Source organism: Pelodiscus sinensis, chromosome 12 (genome assembly GCF_052426305.1).
Source record: "Pelodiscus sinensis isolate ZL-2025 chromosome 12, ASM5242630v1, whole genome shotgun sequence".
Lineage (NCBI taxonomy): Eukaryota > Metazoa > Chordata > Testudines > Trionychidae > Pelodiscus > Pelodiscus sinensis.
Window position 1 is genome coordinate 31,922,856 of NC_143063.1, and position 24,707 is coordinate 31,947,562.

Consider the following 24,707-nt stretch of genomic DNA (forward strand, 5'->3'; position numbering starts at 1 on the left):
GCCTAGTTCGAACTAGCTAGTTTGAATTAAGGGCTGTGTAGACCCTTAATTCGAACTAGTGGGAGGCTAGTCCTTCCCAGTTTGCCCTGGTGGCCACTCTGGCCAACACCAAGCAAACTCTATTGCCCCCCTCCCGGCCTCGGAGCCCTTAAAGGGCCACGGGCTGGCTACCCCATTTGTGCCAGTTGCAAGCCTGCCAGCACCCAGCCAGCAGACCCTGCACCTGCCACAAAATTAGCCAGCCACCCGATGACACCCAGCCCTCCACTGCTCCCCAGGACCAGCCTGGCGGCTCCCAGGAGCCTGCCCAGGGACGCAAGAGGCGGGCACCCGCTTGGTCAAGTGCAGAGATCGTGGACCTCATCGAGGTTTGGGGGGAAGCCTCCAGTGTCCACGATCTCCGCACTAGCCACAGGAACGCGGCTGTCTACGGCCGCATAGCTGCCAGCCTGGCCGCCAGGGGCCACCAGCGCAGCCGGGAGCAGGTGCGCTGCAAGATCAAGGACCTGTGGCAGTCCTACTCCCGGGCCTGCCTGCCAAAGGCCGACCCGGAGGCCTGCCCCTACTTTCACCTCCTGGACCGCCTCCTGGGGGCTCATGCCGTCCCTGCCCCCCGGGACGTGATAGACCCCGGGGCAGAGGGACCGCTCCAAGAGACGGAGGAGGAGGAGGGCTCCGAGAGCCAGGAGCCTGCCGGCAGCCTGCCCAGGACCTGGGACCCCTGAGGCACCCCATAGAGCCGCTCGCCTGTGTCATCCGAGGCCGGGGAGGCGTCCACCTGTGAGTACCATCGTGCTCCCCTTATGTGTACGGGGGGCTGGGGCGAGAGGAAGCCCCGGGACCGTGCGCCTGGGCCTTGCCCACCACGGAGCAGCAGCTGGGGATCCTGCAGGGGCCCTGGCCTTGCAGAGGGGAGCTGGGTTTCACACACCTGGGCTCCTGGGGTAATTGACCGCTGTTCTTGTTGCACCACAGCCGCAGCACCTGGGCCTGCAGGGCGCACCACCCCGCCTGCAGCAGCCGCCCGCGCCTGGGCCAGCAGGAGAGCCAGACCAGAGGCGGCACCTCCAGTTCCTGGAGCAACAGCTCCGTCTCCAGGACCACTGGGTCCAGGAGGACCTGAGGCTGCGCCGGAGGAGTTTGGAGGCCCTGGAGGAGCAGGGCTGTGCCCTGCGAGGCCACCTCCAGAGCCTGCTCGACCGCTTCCCAATTCCTCCTGCTCCCCCTGCTGCTCCCCTAGCTCCCCCTCCTGCTCCCGCTTCCTCCACACCCCCCGTCCCTCCTGCCCCACCCTCCACAACCATTCCCCACCGACACCCCCGGACCCGCAGTGTGGCGAGACAGGAGAGGCAGCTGGACTCCCACCCCTGAGCTTTCCTTTCCCTTCCTCCCTTCCCTCCCCTTCCTGCTCCCTCGTCCCAGGTTTCCCCCTCCCCTCTCCCACCCTCATTCCTCCCTCCCCCCACCCCAGTTATGTGAAATAAACAGACGTTTTTGTTTAAAAAACAGGTGTCTTTATTTTACAGTAGGTAGGGAGGGGAAAGGGGAAGGGGGTTGGGGTGGAAGAAGGCCCCAGTGGGGCATGCAAGGGAGAGGTCAGTCCTCCTCCTCCACCTGGAAGCTCTCCCGCAGGGCTTCCCAGATCCGGACGGCCCCCTGCTGGGCTTCCCGGATGGCGGCGGTGCGGGGCTGACCATAGTGTCCAGCCATGCGGTCAGCCTCAGCCATCCAGGCTGGCAGGAAAGCCTCCCCCTTTCGCTCACACAAATTGTGGAGCACACAACATGCTGCCACCATGGGAGGGATGTTGTGCTCGGCCAGGTCCAGACGGGTGAGGAGGCATCGAAAGCGGGCTTTCAGTCGCCTGAAGGCTCCCTCCACCACGATGCGGGCCCTGGTCAGGCTGGCATTGAAGGCCTGGCGGGAGGGATTGAGGTGCCCCGTGTAGGGCTTCATCAGCCACGGCTGCAGTGGGTAGGCGGCATCCCCCACCAGGCACACGGGCATGTCCACGTCACCGACCCTGATGTAGCGGTCGGGGAAGAAGGTCCCATCCTGCAGCGCTGGCACACAGAGGAGTTGCGGTACACCCAGGCGTCGTGTGCTTTGTCGGACCAGCCCACATTAATGTCCGTGAACTGTCCCCGGTGGTCACACACGGCCTGGAGGAGGATGGAGAAGTACCCCTTGCGGTTCACGTAACGGGACGCCTGGTGTTCCGGGGCACGGATGGGGATGTGCGTCCCATCGATGGCACCCCCGCAGTTGGGGAAGCCGAGGGCGCCGAATCCCCGGATGACGGCGTCCGGGTCAGCGAGGCGGACCACCCTGCGGAGCAGCACCCAGTTGATGGCCTTGACCACCTGCGGAGAGAGACACAGCAAAGCGCCAATCAGTGGGGCACCCGGGTGGCTGGGAGTGTTCGTGCCCTGGCAGTGCCCCGCACCCCACTCCCGGAAGCAACCCCCCGGCGACGTGTAGTACGGCCGGGACAGACCGACCCCTCCGGTGCGGGGCGCGTTCGCCTCTTCCCGCCCCCCCTTTGTCCCTGGGGCGGCCCATTCCCTCCTCGCAGCCCCCCTCCCCCCCGGCGCAGTGGCCGACGAGTGCCATACCTGCATGAGCACCGCTTCGACGGTGGATCTCCCCACGCCGAACTGGTTCCCGACGGATCGGTAGCTGTCCGGCGTGGAGAGCTTCCAGAGGGCGATGGCCACCCGCTTCTGGAGGGGGATGGCGGGCCTCATGCGAGTGTCCCTTCTGCGCAGGGCAGGGGCGAGCCACTCGCAGAGCTCCAGGAAGATGTCCCTCCTCATCCTGAAGTTCTGAGTCCACTGTCGGTCCTCCCAGCGCTCCAGGACGATGCGGTCCCACCAGTCGGTGCTGGTGTCCAGACGCCAGATGCGGCGGGGCACGCCGGTGCCGGGGCGCTGCCGCGGCTCCTTCATGGCCCCCAGGGCGGCCAGGTGGAGAGGCAGGGGGCTGACGTGCACCAGGAGATGCCAGGCAGCCTCGAGCCATTGGTGGCAGGCTTGCAGCAGCGAGTCCAGAAAGTGCACCAGAAGGTGTAGGGCGAGCTCTGGCTCCATGTTGCCACCTGCGGCGGCCCCCCCAAAGGGAAGCACCGACACAGACGGGCACAGAGACCAACGCTTTGCTGTCCCTCGGCAAGGTTGGCAAGGAAGCAGGAAAAGCTGAGAACCGGCTTTCCGGGGGGGTCCCTTTAAGCACGAGCCTCAGATAGCCTCAGACAGCAGCCACACAAAGCAACTACTGACCTGATGCCCTGCCAGAACCGGTTTCAGCCGCCCTTAAATGCCCCCCTGCGTCCAATCAGTGTGGACGCGCTAGTTCGAATTAGCAAAACGCTAATTCGAACTAGTTTTTAGTTCTAGACGCGTTAGTTCGAATTTGTTAATTAACTAATTCGAACTAATTAACTAATTAACTAATTCGAACTAAGTTAGTTCGAATTAGCGCTGTAGTGTAGACATACCCTAAGAGTCCATATCGCTGCACTGACTGTGTTTTGGCAGCCAATAGAAGGGTTTTCGCTATTCGCCCACCCTCTCACCAAGAGATTTCTCAAGGGCCTGTTGAACCTTAATTCTCCCTTGCACGCTCCTACCCCCTTCTGGAATCTGGACTTGGTGCTTTCAACTATAACAACTCACCTTTCGAGCCTCTGGGCACCATATCTCTTCAGACCCTTACCATGAAGCTGGTCTTCCTTATCGCCATCACATCAGCGCGCAGAGCGAGTGAGATCGCGGCGTTAATGGCATCGCCTCCCTACACTGTCTTTAATAAGGGTAGTGTTGTTTTAAGGCACCATCCAGCCTTTACTCCTAAGGTTTGCTCGGAATTTCACCTTAACAAGCCAATAGTATTACCAGCCTTTTACCAAAGGCTCATACTTCACCTCGTGAGGCAACACTTCATTCACTAGATATATGTAGAGCCATAGCCTTTTACTTGGAGCATCCTAAACCATTTAGGAAAACTGATACGTTATTAGTTTCTCTCGCTGAACGCTCCAAGGGACAACCCTTATCTTCACAGAGAATCTCCAACTTGATTGTGTCCTGTATAACCCATTGTTATGCAATACGAAATGTGCCCCTCCCACAGTGCTCTAGGGCCCATTCTACTAGAGCAGTAGCTACCTCTACTGCTTTCCTGAAAGGGGTTTCTCTTTCTGACATATGTAGGGCTGCCACCTGGTGGTCTTATGAAACATTCACCAAGCACTACATTATCCAATCAAGATGGCTTTCGGATACTTCCGTAGCATCTGCAGTGCTTTCTTCCTTACATGCATAGTGAAGTCCGAATCCCACCTCCTTCATTTGGGTGGGTACTGCTATACAGTCCCCTAGTGTGGAGCACCCACGGGGACATCACTCAAAGAAGAAGGCGAAGTTACTCACCTTGGTGCAGTAACTGTCGTTCTTCGAGATGTGTGTCCCCATGAGTGCTCCACTACCCACCCACCTCCCCACTTCGGAGTCTGTTTCATTTTTTTACAGATCCTGAAGCGGGTTCGAGGGACTGGATTAGACCGGATTGTGCAGCACGGGAGAGCAAAAACGCCGCAAGGCCCCGCCCCCCACGCATGCACGGTCTAACTGACTACGGCTTTGAACATCTCCCTCCTGCGGCACTGGGGCAAGCCCAGCACCTAGTATGAAGCACCCACGGGGGGACACATCTCAAAGAACGACAGTTGCTGCACCGAGGTGAGTAACTTTGCTTTATTCCAAAGTTATGCTGCTGTATAGATGTATTCTTAGAGATTAACAAAAATATATGTATAGAATCATGAGTTTTTGTGGACAAAACCTACTGCGTGTCTGAAAAGTGGGTTTTGCTTACGATTCTATAGATATAATTTTGTTAGTCTCTAAGGTGCCACAGGACTACTCATTTTTTTTAAAAGTTGTTTTTAGAAATAAATTATTATTGCTAAGTTTTAGAAAAAATATATGTAGGTAAACATGAAATGGCAAGTAAGTGTATATCTATTGCACATATGCAAAATACAGTTTTATATGTCAGAATCCCCTAAACAATCACTAGCTGATGAGAAAGAGTGAAGAAAATGCACTTGCACATATTGGGGTTTGCAGAGATTTGTGGGGTGTGACAAACAGCTTGATTATCAAACGGATACAAACAATTTTAGATGTCTCTAAGTCTTGGGAGAAGTTTGACCTCTTTATAAGAGGGAGGATCTTACAGCTGATAAACCTAAGAGCTATATCCTTTCATGTTCTCTCCAATTGAAATGAGTTCTCCATGTGCTGAATCTGGTAAAAGATTTGGGAAACGCCTAGTGTGCTGGAGAGCAGGGCTTCTCTGCAGCAAGATTTGGAAAATGGAACAATATTGGGGCTGGGAAAGAGCATGTGTGGGACTGATCCACTGTAAGGAGAGGATACTGATTTCAGATGTTGGGGTGAGGGAGTGAAAGCAGGAGAAAGTGGGTGCAATCTCAAGGCTTTTTCAGCTATATGGAGGACACCCATGCAATGTGTTTTGTACTTATTGTTGATAATTTAATTTTTGTCTTTTTAATCTATTTTCTACTAATAGTTACTGTTGGTGATGTCTTGGGAAAGTATCACATTGTATCTAACCTACTGAAGTTGCTGACTTACAACACTCTGGATTTAGGAGAAAAAATTAGTATTATTCTTACAATTGGGCATTGCACAGAAAGCTGTGGTAAGAGTCTGATTTCTTTTATGAGTTTTGGTTTGTAGCATAAACTACTTCAATGTCACACTCCTCAGCAGTTTTCATTAAAATATTGATGCTTTAAAGTTCTACCAAATAAAGTAATTTGGTATTAAAATGCAAAGAAAATGTTTAGTTTTCTGCAGTGTTTTATCTTTTTGGTTTTGAAGAGCTGTAAATACAACACATAGTATCTTCAAAAGTTAAAAAAAAAAGTAGAGTCTCATGAGTACAGAGTACCAAATCCAGTTCACCTTATTTACATACGGTGAAATTCACCCTGTTCAGAGTGCCAGAACAAGATCTGTGCATCACTTAAGTTCTATGTAAGTTCTATTATAACTGCTTCAGTAGTGCTTGGTGTATGGATGTTGTGTTGACCCTTTGCACAGAGATTATTTTCACATACATATAATCTTAACAGAATTTAATATTCTTCTTCGAGTGATTGCTCATGTGTATTCCAGTATAGGGTGTGTGTGCGTAGCATGCACATGCCATCAGAAGTTTTTCCCTCGGCAGTACCCTTAAGGCCAGCAGGGAGCCCCTTGGTGTAATGCCAGTATACCCGTCCATATATACCTCTGCTGGCCCCCTCACACACTCAGCTCTTTCTTACCACGGTGACCATCGTTGGAACATCCCTCAGCTCTTCAGTGTGATCGTTGTCTTCATTGTTCTTCTTCAATCTTTAGTTAATCTTCTGCTAAGTGTCTGCAATTTAAGTTAAAGACTTTTTTGTTGTTTCTGTTGATTGCTCCCCACTGCAGTGCACCGTGTGCCCACGGCAGGGCATGCCCAGCCTGCAAGGCTTTAAGCCCTGCAAAAAGTGCAATAGGCCTACGCCGCGCAGTGACCCACACTCATTGTGCTTACAGTATCTGGGAGAAGCACACCTTACAGAAGCCTGTAAAATCTGTAAGGCCTTCAAGCCCAGGACGAAACGTGAGAGGGAGTCGTGCCTTAAGATCCTCCTCATGGAAGCGACTCTCCGACTGGTACTGGCACCGGATTCGGCACTGGCCTCCCGGAGCGCACCGGCCTCGGTGCGTGATGGTTCCACGCACCATGCCTCTCCAGCACCGCTCTCAATCCTCAGAAGAAGAGGCGGCCTAACGGGTTGATCCCCACCTAAGCATGTACCCTCCATGCGCCTTCCAGTGGGGCACGCGGCATTGATGAGCCCGGGCCTTGTAGGTCGGGCAGGCCTGCCTCCCAGTGAGAGGACATCAGCTCTCTGGAGGACTTCCCAGAGCCATCCGCACCGGAGGTCTTGGAGGTAGCGAGGGTTCTAATTGAGTCCTCCCTTTTCCCTCCTCCTCCGACTCCGGCACCCTCTAAGTGTCACGGGGATGCTCAGCACTGATTGCCTTCTGGGGCGACCGAAGACATGGTGCATGAGGGCAGACATCGCCCGGCCCCGATGGCACCACATGCGGCACCGGCCGTCGAGGCACTGACACCCCTGGTACCGTCCAAAGACACGGCACTGGACTTAGTGCGGCAACATCGCCCAGCTCTGTCACCTCCCCGGGATCCATCGGCCTACCTCCGTGCGGGACCCCATGCGGTCATGCCTCCTCCACCACCTTGACACTGTAGCAAGCTGGAGTCCATGTCTTGGCACACCGCAACTCCTTCAGCATCTGCATCAGCACTGCCCTGGTCCTCCTAGGAGTATTCGTCCGACTCCGAGGCGGAATCCGTCCAGTCCTTGAGGGCCTCCAGGTCTCGCTCACAGTGCTGCTCCCGCTTTCAGCACCATAGTCCTCTGCTCCCGTACCAGCAACAGTGGGCTCAGCACCCATGGTGAAAATGTGGCCCCCTCAGCCTCCGGGGCAATGGCCCTTCTGGACTCCCTGGGCTTATCACCGGAGCCAGGGCGTGGACCCTCCCAGACTGGCTTCTGTCTCTTCGAGGCCACGAGTTCCTCCGTCGGCGACACCTCTGGTCAGGTCCCCCACCTCGGGATGTTCTCTACCTCTGGGCCAGTCGTCCCCAGGGTCAGGGAGGAGTACAGCTCCTGTGAGCCAACCTCCCCCCTCTTCGTCCATGGACACCTTGGATGATGCAGGTCGCGAGGATGCCCTGTGGGTGAGGTCCTAAAGGGGTCATCGTCCTCCTCCCCGGAAGAGGTGTTAGCCGACTTCACCCCGTCCATGCCCTCCATGGATGCTAGAGCCCATCAGGACCTTCTCCTCCGCCTGGCCCAAAGTTTGGGGGTTCAAGTGGAGAAGGTTTTCAGTGACTCGGATCCTACTGTTGTCATTCTGCATGCCGACACCCCCACTAGAGTGGCTCTACCGGTCAACAAAACAGTGGCCAAAATCTCCAAAGCCTTGTGGCAACCCCCGCCTCCATTCCTCCAACAGATAAGTGGGCAGAAAGGATGTACTTTGTCCCCCAAGAGGGTAACAAACACCTCTTCTCTCACCCTCCCCCAGGCTCATTAGTGGTGCAAGCCGTTAATCAAGGGAGAAACAAGGGCAGCCTGCTGCCACCCATAAGAACAGGGAGGCCAAAAAGTCTTGGGACGGAAAGTCTACGCATCTGGGGGCATCCAATAGTGCATTGCCAACCAGCAAGTCCTCTTGTCCCATTACACATATAACACTTGGGCATCCATGGACAAGTTTACAGACTTGCTCCCTAGGGACTCCTGCTCGGAGTACAAGGCTCTTCACAAAAAGGGGAGAGCAGTCTCCAGAGTGGCTCTCCAACAGGCTCTCGACATGGCAGACACCGAATGATGGCCACCGGGTGGTTCTGCACCGTAGTTCATGGGTTTTGGGGTGCCACTAGAGCTCCAAAACACCATTCAGGACCTTCTGTTCAAGGGCCCCTCACTCTTTTCGGAGCAGACTTGAACAGAGGCTTCATGATCTCAAGGATACCAGGGCTACGTTAAAGTCCTTGGGCCTGCACACTCCTGCTACTCAGAGGCATATCTACTCAAATTGGAATGTTCCTAGAGTGCCTCCCTAGGGCCCACACCCCTCCTTCGCCCACCGTAGGAGCAGGAGTGGCAACGGCAGGAACAACAGGCACTGGCTGCGCCCAGCCCCCAACAATAACTAGGGGCCCCCTAACAAGCCCCCGGGACCCCGTTAGTGGTTTTGACGGGACCCTCGAGGGCATCTTACTCCCCTCTGCTTTTCTGGGACTGTTTATCCCATTTCCTTCAGGCCTGGCGGTCTGTTATGTCTGACTGATGGGTGCTGGAGATAGTGGAAAGGGGTTATGTAATCTCTTTCCATGCGCCCCCTCCTTCCCAACTCCCTACTCTGTCCCTTTTCAGGGACCCCTCTCACGTGCCTCTGCTACAGGAGGAAGTAAATCATCTCCTCACGCTAGGGGCGGTGGAACGCTTTCCCCCCAAGTTTCAGAACAGGGGATTCTATTCCCATTACTTTATGGTTCCAAAGGCAAAAGGGGGCCTTTGTCCCATTCTGGACCTCAGAGCTCTAAATTCCTTCATTGTCAAGACAAAATTCAAAATAGTGACTCTGGCATCCATTATTCCTTCCTTAGTCCCCAGAGACTGGTACGCTGCCCTCGACTTAAAAGACGCTTACTTTCACATTTCAATTACCTCCCTCTATCGAAGGTTCCTACGGTTTACCGTGGGCCCGGACCGTTACCAATTTATGGCCCTCCCCTTTGGTATTTCTACGGCCCCTTGGGTCTTCACCAAATGCCTGGCAGTGGTGGCAGCTGAGCTCAGGAAAAGGGGTGTCCAGGTGTTCCCCTACCTAGACGATTGGCTCCTGAGGTGGGAGTCAGAGACTCAGGTGACAGCCCACATCATCACAGCCCGCAAACTCTTCGAAGACTTAGGTCTTCTGTTGAATCTGGACAAATCGACCCTGACTCCTACCCAGATAATAGAGTTTGTGGGCACCACCCTAGATTCCCTGGCACAGAGAGCCTCTCTGCCCAGCTCCTGGTTTCTCACAATACAGACGGCAGTCAGGGCACTCCAGAACTTTCCGGTGACCACTGCCCAGACTTGCATGCGTCTACTGGGCCTCATGGCCGCCTGCACTTATGTAGTGCAACACGCCAGACTGCGCATGCACCTGCTACAGATGTGGCTATTGTGAGTCCACAACCTGATCGTCCACTCTTGGGACAGGGTGCTGACAGTCCCCGCCCCCGTCCTCCTTGCATTGGAATGGTGGACCCACTAGGTGGAGGTTTGTGCAGGGGTTTCATTCTCCAGACCAGTGCTGTCCATTTGACTGGTCACGGACGCATCGGACACAGGCTGGGGAGCTCACCTAGGAGACCTCCACATGCAAGGTATGTGGTCTGCGGACGAAACCTCCCTGAATATCAATGTCAGGGAGCTCCGGGCAGTCCGATTGGCTTGTGCGGTTTTCCTTCCCCACCTGAGGGCTAAGTACATCCTCGTTCTGTTGGACAACACGACAGCGGTGGTGTACATAAACAAGCAGTGCAGGGCCCGTTCCCCTCGCCTGTGCTTGGAGGCGATCCACCTGTGGGACCTCTGCCTCAGGGCGGACATCCACCTCGATGGCCTCCTATCTCCCAGGCTGCCAGAACGTCCTGGTGGACAGGCTGAGCAGATCATTTGTGGGTCACGAGTGGTCCCTGTGCTGGGATGTAGCCCATTCCATGTTTCGCACGTGGGGGGTCTCCCCATCTGGATCTGCTCGCCACGGGGCAGAACAAGAAGTGCCTGCGTTTCTGCTCCCTCATGGATCTGGGGCAGGGTTCCTTAGGGGATGCTCTCCTCCTCCCCTGGCCATGCGGCCTGTTGTATGCCTTCCTGCCTTTTCCGCTAGTTCACAAGGTCCTCCTGAAAGTGCGGGAATTCAGGGCGTCCCTGATTCTAATTGCCAGGGCTTGACAAACCGCGGCGAAATCTACTCGCCAGCCCCGCACTGCGCATGTGCCAAACCCGCATTGCACATGCGCGCGCCGCCAGTGAATGGGGCAACCGGCTGAAATATACTCGCCATGGGCGAGTAGATTCAGTGATTTGTCGAGCCCTGCTAATCGCCCCAGTATGGCCAAGGCAACATTGGTTCTTGACCCTCCTCAGCCTCTCCTGTGAGAGGCCCGTATCCCTCCCACTGGTCGCGGACCTGATATCCCAGGACTCTGCCACCTGGACCTGCAATCGCTGCACCTGACAGTGCACACACCCTATATTGGTATGGACATGAGCAACACATCTCGAAGAATCAGTTACGAGGTAAGTAACCGTTCTTTACTCTTGGAAGCGAGAAAAGGATGTAGTCTGAAATGATTTTGCCTGACATCTTATTGTTTGTCCAAAGTAAATTTGCCTAACTCGGACTGTCAGTTGGCACCCTCTGGCAATGAAAGCAGACTGCATTGAATAGTTGCAAGATTCTAATCATTGTTAATATTGTTCACTATTCTCTCGAGCGCTTTGGAATCTGTCAAACAGAGAATATCTTCTAAGGCCCTAAACCTGCTTCATTTGAAGCCAGTGGAAGTTTGATCATTTCAACAGGAGCTGGATTGGGCTGTAAAAGAACTAAATTAATCAAATGATGGCTTTATTCCATAGGAAATATATTGTAAATATTCATTTGATTCTGTAGAATATAAGAGAATTTTTATTTTAATTTGTTGTTGTTTGCAGTGTTAAGGATTTTTTGAAAGAAAAGCTGTATATTGTATCTTTTATTAAAATCCTGTCTGCACTATAAAAATGTTTTTGGAAAGTTACCATTTTTACAAGGATATATGCAAATGTTAGCATGGTTTTGGAAAATATTGAACTGATCAAATATGCTCTGTCTACGATGCCATTTTTTGTACTAGTGTAACTAAATTTTGAACTGGAGTAAGCCAGACAATTGTAAATCATAGTACAGGCAGTCCCCAACTTACACGGATCCGACTTATGTCGGATCCGCACTTACGAACGGAGCTTTCTCGCCCCGGAGGTCGAGGGGTGGATTGCTGCCTGCGAGCTCCGGGGCGAGAAAGCCCCGTTCGTAAGCTGCTCCCGGTGCCCCTGGTCTGCTGGAGACCGTCTCCAGCAGACCAGGGGCACCGGGACTGAAGCCGCAGCCGCGGCGAAGTCCCTCGCCTCTGAGACTTTGCCAGAGCGAAGCCTCAGAGGCGCGGCACCCCGCTGCGGCTCTGCTCCCCGTGTCCCTGGTCTGCTGGGGGGGGGCGCAGCTAGTGTGCCCCCCCCCAGCAGACCAGGCTTTTGTTGTGGACCCTGGGGCAGAGCAGCTGGGGCGCTGCCGATTGGTCCTGCAGCGCCGCTCTGGGCACTACTGGACCAACCCGGCAGCACCCCAGCTGCTCTGCCCCAGGAGTCCTGATTCAGCCTCTGCTGATCAGTTTCAGCAGTGGCTGAATCAGGACGCCTGGGGCAGAGCAGCTGGGGTGCTGCTGGGTTGGTCCAGTAGCGCCAAGGAGCGAGGAGCGGTGCTACTGCAGCAACCCAGCAGCACCCCAGCTGCTCTGTCCCAGGCGTCCCCAAGTCAGCCGCTGCTGAAACTGACCAGCGCTGACTACAGGAAGCCCGAGGCAGAGTTGCTCTGCCCCAGGCTTCCTGGAATCAGCCGCTGATCAGTTTCAGCAGCAGCTGACTTGGGGACGCTTGGGGTTCTTAAGTTGAATCTGTATGTAAGTCAGAACTGGTGGTCAGTTCCGACTTACATACAGATTCAACTTAAGAACAAACCTACAGTCCCTATCTTGTACGTAACCCAGGGACTGCCTGTATACACTATACACATGTGAGATTTGCACTAGTACAGCTATCTTAGTGCAAAAAATTCCCCAAAATAAAAATACCTCCCCACAACTCTAATGAAAACTAAGACTGTAGTCAACAACTGAAATTCACTTGGATCCTTTTTAATAAACATATGGGTTTTTTCTAACTTAAACTCTAGATTTTTAATGCAGAGTTTTAATTATGGATAGCTATGTATTTTTCATTTGAATTAGCAGTATTTATTTTTTAGGTGACATAGTCCTTATTGGATTTGCTTATACCTCTATTCACATTTTAGAAATGACTATTTCATACAGCAAGTTAAAAGTTATGAATCATCCCTTAATTACTTCCTAAACCTGACAAATATATATCAAGTAATTCATGCATTTTATGGAAATTACCCAGATACAATTTAATTAATTTGGCTCATGATTAAAAAAAGACATTTTGCTGATTTTTAAAAAAAGTTGCTTATATTATCTTCTAAAGGTAATATAACAGAATTTGTTAACCATGGTATAAGTTAAAAATTGATTTATTTTCCTGTAATGTTCTGTTCTTTAGAAGAAAATCAGTATGATCTGCTTAAGAACAATGGCCTTCCACTCATGATTCAGTTATTAACAGAGTCTCATGATGAAGAAGTTAACAAAGCTGCTACTTTTGTGCTGCAAAATTGCAAGCAAATCAGTAAGCTTATTGTTATTTTTAAAAATGAAATACATTGTTCTCTGTATTTAAGGTTTGTAAATCTTCAGAATAATTGTAATCATAGCAAGTTGGTGTTGCAGTGCACTCTAGTAATGATTGTTTTCATTGGAACAGTTCTATATTTACCGCTGTAGAATGGGTCTAGCATTTAGGAGGTGAAATAAAAGTTGCAGATGTTCAGGTGAATGCAGAAAAGTACAGGCATAATCTGCACACAAAAGGCTGCTTCCCTTTAAATTATCTCTGCAAGGGTAGCCTGGGCCTTACTCACACTGTCTTTAGAGATAGCACTGGTTTTTATCAGTAAGTGGAGTCTTCTGTGGGTGGATTAATTTGTAGTCATAATTCCCCTCCCCCCCGCCTGTTCAGGTGCTGATTCTTTCTACTGCTTATATTAGGTAAAAATAGTAAAATTGACATATTGACATTTATGGCAAGATACTATGTTCTTTTCCGTGTGCTTTGAAGTGAAGTTTATTCGTTGTTGTTTTTTAAACAAGCTGTGGTGAAGCATTTTTTTAGTGCTCTGACCTGAATGCAAAAGGTTTTTTAGAAATCTCTATTTTCAAAGAAGAGATTTTTCAGAAGCAAAGGTTTACTATAGCTGCAACCCACTTCAGCAAAGCACAGAAGCCCATGCCTACTTTTAAGAACACCAGCAGTTCCAATTAGGGGTGTTAAATTTAGTTTAATCAACTAGTCAATAGATTTTCTATCGACTAGTCAATTAGTCAATAAGCGGGGAGAGCCACAGCAGGGAGCTAACCCTGCTATGGCTCTGCTTTTTAAATGTATTAATAGCCTATTCGATCTTAATACATTTAAAAATCAGAAGCGCAGTGGTGGGGACCCACTGCAAGCCAGGACAGCTGATTACCAGCTTGTGCAGGGTCCCCCTGAAGAGCCTGTCCAGCTCGAGGGACTAGCTGACTATCCAATAAGCTTTTGCTTACTGGATAGCCAACTAGTTGCTTACATTCCTAGTTCCTGTGGCTTCAGTCAGACTATTAACATGCTTCAGTATCTTGCTGTATTTGAACTAAAAGCTGTAATTGCCGTTTGCATTTTTTGAAATACACTGAAGCTATATGGAACTTTCATTTTACTTTATTTTATTCAAATTTACTATAAACAGGTTATAATATTTAGGTTATAGTGGATTTAGGATTTTTATTAATTTTTTAAGCCATTAAAATATAAATGTGAAATATTTTTCAATATACTATTTATTATAAAAAGACCACATTTTTATTTTATTTTTTGCTTTACAAAGCTGAGAAATTGACTCTGAAAACAAATGAATATTCATTAAATCTGAATGATGCAGAACAGTTGAAAATGGATCTACAGATCAAAGAGAAGAATCTAGAGGACTATTGGAAGAAAGCAAAAGAAATTTTACATAGAATAGAACTTCTTGAAAAAGAGCATGATGAGGTTGGGAAATTTATTCAAATTATGGTAAACCTAAGCAAGTCTCTCTCTCTCAAAAAAAAAAAAACCCCCTTTCTGCTCAAGAGTTTAGGGAGAAGTGGATAGAAAGATATTAGGTAATCTCAGTGTGAACTATAAAAAGGAAAATAATTGAAATAGTGAGAAATTATGCCCTACAGCTCTTCACGTGGCATTACTGTATAATATAACAAGATAGAGATGAAGGGAGGCTTTTAGAGAATGGACTGAATACAAATTTGAGAAACTGCTTTAGAGTATCTCAAGAATCTGTACAAAATCTACTATATATTTGAGAGAGTCTGTCCGTCCATATGTTTGTCTGTTTGCTCAAGAACTCCTCCTAAAGGATAAGAGATAGGACCACTAGATCTGGCATACAGCTTCCTCTTACCATAACTTGAAGAAGGTAAGGGTTTGGTTGTGCTAGGAAAATAGAACATTCCTGGAATTGGATTGCTTTTCATAAAACAATACAGAAAAGAGAGACAGTCTGCAGGCAGATGAAAAGAACTGGGTGGGGCTGTGCCCCTTACCCCCCAGTCCTGGACTGCGCCAGTGCTGAGCCTCCTACCCCCTAAATTCTCTTTAGGGAGGACGGGGGGGATTAGGGGTGGTGGTGAGTTTAACCTTCCCCCACCCCAATTCATATGGGGACATTGCTAGCTGTTCCCCTTCATCAGAGAGTATGAGGAACTTGTACAGTTTACTGTATTCCTCACTTTGGTTGGGGAGCAGATGACCTTCCCTGGCTGGTGGATATACATCCCTCCCTGGAGGTACCTGCTAGAGCTGCAGCAGCGATGAAGAAGTGCTTTTCACCTGGCTCCAAGCTGTTATGGTGAGAGTTGGCTTGGGTAGTCCTCTCTCCCCAGAGCAGCCTGCATACTGAACCCTTCATCTCCAGTACCACCCCAGAGCAATGATTTAAATGAGGAATGTACATTTTCATTTTTTTCCAAAAAACAAAAATGAATTCAATTAAGGACTCTGGCAATGCCAGGTAAATCTTCTAGTATAGTAGTTCCCAACCTATTTTATACCGCGGACTGGCAGATTTGTTCACAAACTCTTGGCTGACCAGCAACATTTTATTGCATGTTCATGCAAATAGTGAATATGCAAAAAACATGTCACTGGTCCTCCAAAAGCCCCAGGCCACAGAGCCGCTATGAACAGTTGGCTTCAGCTCTGGCAGTCACCATGTGGCGGGTGGCTGCTGCAGCTGAAGCTAGCTGTTCGTAGCGGCTGTGTAGCTCTTGTAGCTCTTGCACCCAATCCCCCCCCCCCCCCCGAGCTCACCCAGTGCCAGCCCTGCTCTCGTAGCCCCCCACTACTAGCCCTGCGCCCAGAACCCCCCAGTGCCAGCTCCCCACCCTGGACACCCCAGTGCCTTCCAATGTCAGCCCCCCCCCACACCCCTTAGAGCTTCCCAGTGCTAGCCCTGCCCTCAGTGTCCCCCAGTATTAGCTTTGTCCCCAGTGCCAGCCTCCTGCCTCTTAGAGCCCCCCCATTCCCAGAGGCCCTAGTACTAGCCCTTCCCCCAGACTCCCCAGTGCCTGCCCCATCCCTCTTACCTAGTCCTGGCTGCTTTAAGGCTGCCATAGTGGGCTCCACACGACCTTATCACCTTGCAGCAAACAGCTCCTCCATTTCCAGGAGGAGACCCCACCCCTGCCCAGTGTTGGGTGGCTGAAAGATGGGGCAGGATGTGCCTCTCCCAACAGCCACAGCGGGGAGGGGAGGTGTTGGTCAGTGTTCCTCAGCCCCCAGAGCCTCAGTGGACCAGCAGCCAGCAGTTCGTGGACTGGCACCCATCTGTGGACTGGCAGTTGGGAACCGCTGTTCTAGTATATTATATTGTAGATAATCTAGTTCTGTAGAATTTAGTATGCAATTAATGCAGGTTGAGGGAGAAAACCATTATCCACCTTTTTTAAATGTCCACATGTATTTTGAACTTACTATTTCCATATTTGTTTGTGAAATGCCCATGCAGTCATAACTTCATGCGCATAAATGTTTACTCAACTGTCCAAATATCTAGCTCTAAAATCTGTATTCTTAAGCCTTCTTACTCTAGGACTCTGTTTATATCTTGTTTGAAGTAATAGACCCAGGTAACTTTCATGGTTTATTTGAAAATTAATATTCTACTTCTATGTTGAATTAATTAAAATGTTTCTTATATATTAAAAATCTAGGGGACTGTGTCCCCTGCTCACTACACTCACTAGCCCTCCCTCGCGGGGGAATAGGCAACCCCACTTCTTCCCCCAGCCACCAGAGAGGGCCGAGCTCCTGCACCACCCAAGATTCCTTCTCCCTCTCCCGGCCGCATCAGCTCAGGCCCATTCCCCTCACCCCTCTCTCCCCCCACCGCACCAGCCCAGGCCCTTTTTCTCCCCTGGCTGCATCAACCTGGGCCTTTTCTCTCACACCAACCCCAGCTGTGACCTGACCCTAATTCCTCCTCTCTCCACCGAGGTGGGCTCAACTCTCTCCCCCAGCCACCGGGGGAAGGGCACTCCAAGGCCTCACAGGACCCGCACTTTCCACCTAACCACCAGGGGAGGCTGCTCCTATGCTTTGTAGGCCCTGCATGGCAGCCAAGCACTGGAGAAAGGGGAGGGGTGACGGAGGGAGGAGGCAGGCAGGACAGGAGATTTTTTTGTATATATAGAGAGATATATGCAGCAAGTTTCAAGCTGTGGAAATGGTACATAACATCAAGAGCATTATCCAGCTAAAAAAGCTATATACTGTCTGCAACATGAGGGAACAAATCAGATAAGAATAAACCCTGTAAATAACCCTTTGAGGGGTATAGAGGTAAAAAACCCAAATTATGCCAAGTGACAAAGCTAGAAAACAGTTTTATAAAATGACCTAGAATCATTCAAGAAAAGCTATAGGGTTATTGATCTGAATGCAACAGGAAAAGATGCTGAATATTCTGAGAGAGCTCATTAATGTAGAAAACTTATTGTCATATAGTACTGTATCTATCTTGTTCAGCATGCAATTTAGTCTTTCCTTGATGATTTTCTGTGTCTGCCATTATTATTTGGTTGCTTAGGTTAGGGGTGAGGAACCTCCGGCCCATTGGGCGCATCCCACCCATGGCGAGGCTTGGGGGTTCCATATGCAGCAGGGCGAGCCGACACTCATTCTCCAGTCACGTGGCAAGTCTTTGAGCCTCAGCACCCCACTGAGCCAGGTCTGTGAGGGTTGTTGCTTTTGAGGGGGGGGGGGTTGCTTCTCATGTGTATGTGGCCCCCAACTGATTTTTGGTGGGTCACTGGACCCCGACAGAGAAAAAAGTGAAAACCCCTGTTTTAGGTAGTTAGTACCCAACTGCTAAATGACTTAATTACATGAGTCTCAGGCCTCTAGAAGTGCTGTCTAATCAGACCCAATTTATTACTTTAGATCCAAATTCTCACTAGGTTTACTGTTCCTTTAAATTCTCATAGTTTTGTTGGTTTTCTTGTTAATGTTAATGTCTAACTAGAGCCAGGCACCCCTGCACCTTTATAGTTAACAGCGTCTAACCTCAAATTTGCATTGGTCTGTCTTCTAACCCTACAGTAGGATTTATTAATGCTTTACATAATCATTAATTGGTATTTTTGCAATATAGGAAACAGTAAGGAGACAAATGTTTATTGATATACCTCAGGAAGCAGTTACGCAAAGGACATCAAATTACCATAAAATGAATGCCAGTGACCAAAAAACAAATGCCAAAATAACACATACTAAAATGCAGTATTCACAACTAAATTGTAAGTCTGATGATTTGGTTGATACTATATTTGCAAATACTCAGTCATCTGAAAATGGAATATTAAGGACTTTGAATTCAGTAGATGCTTCTGCCAGAGAGAATGAGCAAAATGTTGCTCTACATTCAGCTGACAATCTACAAACAGATGATGTTCAAAAAGATCAGACTACACATGAACAAACCACTTGTGAGAAAACACGGTGTGTTCCTCTAGCAAGGTACTGTATTTCAGATGTCTCAATGCTAAGTAAAAATGTTAAGTTTCTGTTCACTTAATGAAAATTTCCAAATCAAATGTCATGTTATTTATTTTTTTTACTAGCCAGCTCTTTATTTAGAGAAAAATCAGACATCTTTTTGGTCACTATAACTTTTCTTGGGTATAGTGTGTGACTTATTAGATCAAAGAAAATAGAATCTCAGTGCAATAAAGAAAAAGGAAAACATTATGGCTACGTCTAGACTGGCATGGTTTTCCGCAAATGCTTTTAACGTTTTCCGATAAAAGCATTTGCGGAAAGAGCATCTAGATTGGCATGGACGCTTTTCGGTAAAAGCACTTTTTGCGGAAAAGCATCAATGCCAATCTAGACGTGCTTTTCCGCAAAAAAAGCCCTGATTGCCATTTTCGCGATCGGGGCTTTTTTGCGCAAAACAAATCTGAGCTGTCTACACTGGCCCTTTTGTGCAAAAGCTTTGCACGAAAGGACTTTTGCCCAAATGGGAGCAGCATAGTATTTCCGCAAGAAGCGCTGATTTCAGACAGTAGGAAGTCAGTGTTCTTGCAGAAATTCAAGCGGCCAGTGTAGACAGCTGGCAAGTTTTTCCACAAAAGTAGCTGCTTTTGCGGAAAAACTTGCCAGTCTAGACGCAGCCTATGCCTTTGCACTTTAGATGAAGAAATGGCAGCTATCTCAAATGCCTTTATAGGTACTATTTTAAAAATCTGATGCAGAATTAAATACTTAAAACTATAAAATCCATAATATTCCTCCCAGGTTTTCTCTGACATTTGTTTTATATTGCAGTATTCTGACACAATATTCTTCTTACTCTGTCTCAGATTATATTTCCTTCACTGTGTCATAACATGCTATCCTATCATATACCTGTTGTACTATATTACAGACGCTTTCATTGCTTACTATTTCATCTTCCTTTCCTTTAACTATTTTACGGTTATCCTTCACACCCATAAATAGTAGTCCAATAAAGGTGAACTGCAAGGATAAAATACCAAATTCCAGTAACTTTAGTAATATGTGTTGAATCTTCTCCCAAAGTCGTCCAAAAATCATTCAGTATATTACTTATAAAAATACTAGAAGATTTACCCAGTGTTGCTTGGGTCCTTAATTCAAATAATATTTTATTTCTCTTCATTTAAATCATTGCCCCAGTGAAAAAGGACAACCTACCCCTCTTTCACTGAACCCCCCAGCCCTCTCTCACTGCAGCAGCTTGGGCCCAGATGAGAAGCACCTCTCCATGCCTGCTTCAGCTCCAGCAAGCCCATCCTGGGGAAGGGTGCATGTCCCCTGGCTGTGGGACAGACACACAAACAGATAAACTCTTTCAAATACATAATATATGGCTGTCCTTTTCTTCATCCCTGCCCTCTGCTGCCCCAATGGAGTAATAGCTGTCCTGCTTCCCATCTCTGGCCCCTTACTGCCTTCCTGTGTTCATTATTCAGTATCACTGTCCCTTCTAGCAGAGCCTTCTCTTTCCATTTTATGAGAAACAGTTGCATTCCAGGCACATCCCATTGTCCTGGCACAACCAAACCCTTACTTGCTTTTAAGTTATGATAAGAGGAAGCTGCATACCAAATTTGGTGATCCTAGCTCTTATCTTTTAGGAAGAATTCTTGAGCTGACAGACAGACACATTCACAGACAGACACATTCTCTCAAATATATAGTAGATTTATTTTCCTTCTTTCAGGCCCTACATGGTGCATTTTTTATGGTGCTCTCTGTCTCTTGCTCCTATGTGTTGCCCCAGCATGCACTATACTGTAACTTTACAGCTACCACAGAAATTCTCTGGCGTGTATCCTATGGTCAAGTAAGTTCTGTTTTGTCTCTAAAACCGTTTAGCATAGTTTTGCAAAGTTTCTTATTATTACCACTCTTCAGATTAAAACACAGAAACTTTGGAAAAACCTGTGTTTTCTCTGGGAGTCCATATGCATATGAAATCTGGAATGACATGACTCCATCAGTGTTCTGTGGTAGTTGTGATGGCACATAATAATAGGATCTTGCTGATTGTATCAAAGTTGAACACAGCAGAATCAGAGAAAGGAAAATGAATGTACTTTTAAAAGCAGTTGTCACATCTTATGAAGATCATGGCCTCCTATGGAATATGTGACTGTAAAAATATTGTAAAATTACATATATGATCCAAAATGGATTTTGAAAGTTAATGTTACTGGAAAACTTTATTGCTTTCTAAACACACTGATATCCAGAAGAGTATTTTCATCTAGGAAAGGTACTCACATATCTTCTCTAATCAACCTTTTAATATACTGTAATGATATGCTGAATACGTGTCAAGGACTGGCCATTTGGGGAAAATTAGCACATATTGTTGATGTTTCTAGAATTTGGTATTTTAGTGGGAGATTATTTTAAAATTGTAGTTAAACATAAATGCAAGGAGAAGGGGGAACAAACTGGAGAAAATGGAAGAGTGAAAACAAGAGTAAATTACAGTAATATCCAATATTCAAAAGACTTGGAACTAATAGAGGACTTCAACTAGAGAACAGACATCTATTCGAAAAGTCATACGACCAAACACAAAAAATATCCAATAGTTGTTGAAATATATTTTGGGACAACTTTTTTGTTTCAGAAGATGGAGGAGGTAAACAGAAAGACAGCCATTGCAAACTTGGGGTATGTCTACACTACCAAGTTTTGTCAAAGAAACTGTCGTCAACATGCAGAAGTTGTTAAAAAAAAAAAAAAAGTAGCCAGTGAGTGTTTGCACTTTCTCCCTTTATCGACAAATTGTGTCCGCATCTTTAGCTTCCCATTGACAGTGGGAGCAGTGCATTATGGGTATGTATCCCACAATGCCTGGTGATGCCATCTGTGGCTAGGTGTTCTGGAAGCATAGGGCATCTCTGGACTGTGCAGAACTTTCCATCAGGCACCACTTTGTTCGGGGGCTTCTGGCATTCTTTTGCACCTTTTTTCCAACTGCCATTTTCTGCTGTGCAATACAGCATCTTCAGCTAGAAAGAATGGATTCGGCACTTTTTTTCATGCTCTGTTAACTGCTGTGAGGATCTTGTACATGGTAGCTGAGATCTTCTTGAAATTACTGACCAAAAAGGAAAATTTGGAGGAGCCTCACGAGTGTGTATGATATGGAAAATGATAACCTGTCATTGCATTTGACAGTCACAGAGCAGCTGTACAGGGTAGATGAGCAGTTTTGGACTAGGGAAACCAGCGCTGATTGGTGAGACCATATCATAATGCTGGTATGGGATGAAGACCAGTGTCTATAGAACCTTAAGAATGTGTAAAGCAACCTTCCTGTGGCTATGTGCTGACCTGGCCCCTGACTTGCGGCGCAAGGACACCAGAAGAAGAGCTGCTCTCTTGGTTCAGAAGTGTGTGGCAATTGCTGTGTGGAAGCTGGCGACTCCCAGTTGCTACCAATCAGTTGCAAATCAGTTTGGAGTGGGGAAGTCTACCTTTGTTGCAGTACTGCTGCAAGAATGCAGGGAAATACATTGCATTCTGCTACTGAGGACAGTGACTCTGGGAAATGTGGATGACATAAGTGGCTGGCTTTGTGGACATGGGATTTTCCAACTGTGGGGAGGAGATAGATGACACACGTATTGATTATAGTACATGCCCATCTTGACACTGAGTACATCAACAGGGAGGGATATTTCTCGTGGTGCTGCAGGCGCTTGTGCATCACTGTGGGCATTTCACAGACATCAGTGTGGGGTGGTTTAGAAAGGTACATAGTGTGCACATCCTCGGGAACCTGTACAGAAAGCTGCAGGTGGGAACTTTCTTTCCAGACCACTAGATTGCAATGGGGATGTGAAAATGCCCATTGTGATCCTGGGAAACCCAGCTTATCCCGTGGGCTATGTCTAGACTGCAGAGCTTTTTCAGGACACCAGAGGTATCCCGGAAAAGCTCTGCCGCATCCAAGGAACGCGTCTGCTTTTTTGGAACAGTTTCCAAAAAAAGTGGACATGTTTTTTCTGCATCCCTGTATTCCTCTCAGTGAGAGGAATACAGGGATGTTCGGAAAGAGGAGTTTTTTCTGAAATTTGGCCTGGTGAGAAGGGCCAAATTTCAGAAAAGCCTCTTTTGGGGGAAAAAAGTGGAAAAAGATAGGCAAAGTGCGGTTCACAGTTTGCATATCTTTTTCTGACTTTTCTCAGCAGTCTAGACATAGCCTTACAGCCCGAGTTCATGAAACTGTGCACAGGGCACCTGTACAGCAGTAAGGAGAGTTTTAACAACAGTCTGAGCAGGTGCCACATGGTGGTTGAATGCACTTTGGCAGGCTAGACCTCACTGAAAGTTAGTTATTCCCATGGTTATTGTGGCTTGTTGCACTTTGCATAATTTGTATGAAAGTAAGGGGAAATTGTTTGCTCAGAGTGGAGCACTGAGGTAAAGTGTTTGGCTGCAGAGTTTGAAAAGCCAGACTCTAGAGTTTATTAGATGAGCTCAAAGAATTGCTGTTGTTATCAGGGATGCTTTGAGGGTGCACTTTAAAAATGAAGGGTTTTAGTAAAGAACAGGCTGCCCAGAGGCAGATGTGGTAAAAGGGCACCTTTTATTGCTGATACTCATTCCATCTCTGATCCTGCCTACCTCAAGTACCTAACTCAAGTATACCTTTTTATCTTAGAGTAGGTCTACACAGCAAAGTTATTTTGAAATAACAGCCATTATTTCAAAATAACTTTCCTAGCATCTACACAGCCAATCCACTATTTAGAAATATAGCGGAGTGCTTATTTCGAATTTGGTAAACCTCATTCTGTGAGGAATAATGCCAAACTCGAAATAGCTAATTCGAAATAAGTGCTGTGTTGATGTTTATTTCGAAATAGGGGGCCTCCAGCCCTTCCCAGGGTGCCGTGGTGGCCACTCTGGGCACAACCAGGAAAACTTCCTCTCCTCTCCTCCAGCCCTGGAGCCCTTAAAGGGGTAGACTCTGGCCACAGTGCCTGTGGCAGCTCCAGACCTGCCAGCACAGAGCCAGCAGTCGCTGCCCCTGACCCAGTAGCCCCACTATGAGCCAGGCAGCCAGTGCCAGCCAGCCCTCCACTGCTCCCAGGAGCCAGCCAGGACCCGGAGAAGGCGGGCGCCTTCCTGGTCCAGTGCAGAGATCATGGACCTGATTGAGGTGTGGGGGGATGCCTCCAACGTCCATGATCTCTGCACTAGGCGGAGGAATGTGGCTGTCTATAGATGGATGGCTGACAGCCTGGCCACCAAAGGCCACGTGCAGCCAGGAGCAGGTGCGCATGAAAATTAAGGAGCTGTGGTAGGCCTATGCCAGGGCCACAGGGGGCAGCTCCCAAACAGAGGCAGACACCTGCCCCTATTTTGACACCCTGAACTGCATCCTGGGGGGCGAGAAGGTCTGTGCCACCCTGGGGGTCATCAATCCTGGAGCAGAGGGACCTGACCAAGGCACGGAGGAGGAGCGCCAGGAGCTGCAGGAGCCAGAGGGAGCGTGCCACGCAGCCAGGCCCCCAAGCTGTCCCAGCAGACCCGTCACTAGTGTCATCCGGGGAGACAACAATATGTGAGTGCCATCATTGTCCCCTTATTGCGGGGTGGGGAGGGAGAACAGGGACCATGTGCATGGGCCTTGCTTACCACAGCTCACGCAGCAACCTGTGCACGTGCGAGCATGTGCCATGCCACCCCTGGACACATGCTTGCTGCTACACAGGGGCCTTGGGCTGTTAGCCACACACGTATGTGAAGAGACATGACATGCTCTTGACCCCAGGGTGGGACACAGCAGGACGCCCTCCCTCCAAAAGGCCATTCTACACAGAGGCTGGGGACATCTCCCCCTACCTCACCCACACTATGGACAGCACGGGCATGGGTGTGGTCTCTGGGCAGCTCCCACTCCCAGGGATAGCAAGACATTTCGAACATGCAAGCACATCGGCTCTGATGGTGCAGGGAACGATCATCCTCACCTTGCAGAGGGGGGTTGGGCTTCAGCCACTGCGTCCCCAGGGTTAACCGACCA

The 24,707-nt window shown here is 48.8% G+C and overlaps 1 protein-coding gene across 1 annotated transcript in view; it reads left to right on the plus strand.

Annotated features, from left to right (window-relative positions):
- The window catches only part of TERB1 (telomere repeat binding bouquet formation protein 1), a 74,339-nt gene that overhangs the window by 27,820 nt on the left and 21,812 nt on the right, over nt 1-24,707 (plus strand). Inside the window, exons 10-14 of the mRNA XM_075940047.2 lie at nt 5,596-5,727; nt 13,040-13,165; nt 14,460-14,623; nt 17,718-17,858; nt 18,282-18,646. Of these exons, the coding sequence (XP_075796162.2) occupies nt 5,596-5,727; nt 13,040-13,165; nt 14,460-14,623; nt 17,718-17,858; nt 18,282-18,646 (928 nt within the window). The remainder of the gene's footprint in view (nt 1-5,595; nt 5,728-13,039; nt 13,166-14,459; nt 14,624-17,717; nt 17,859-18,281; nt 18,647-24,707) is intronic.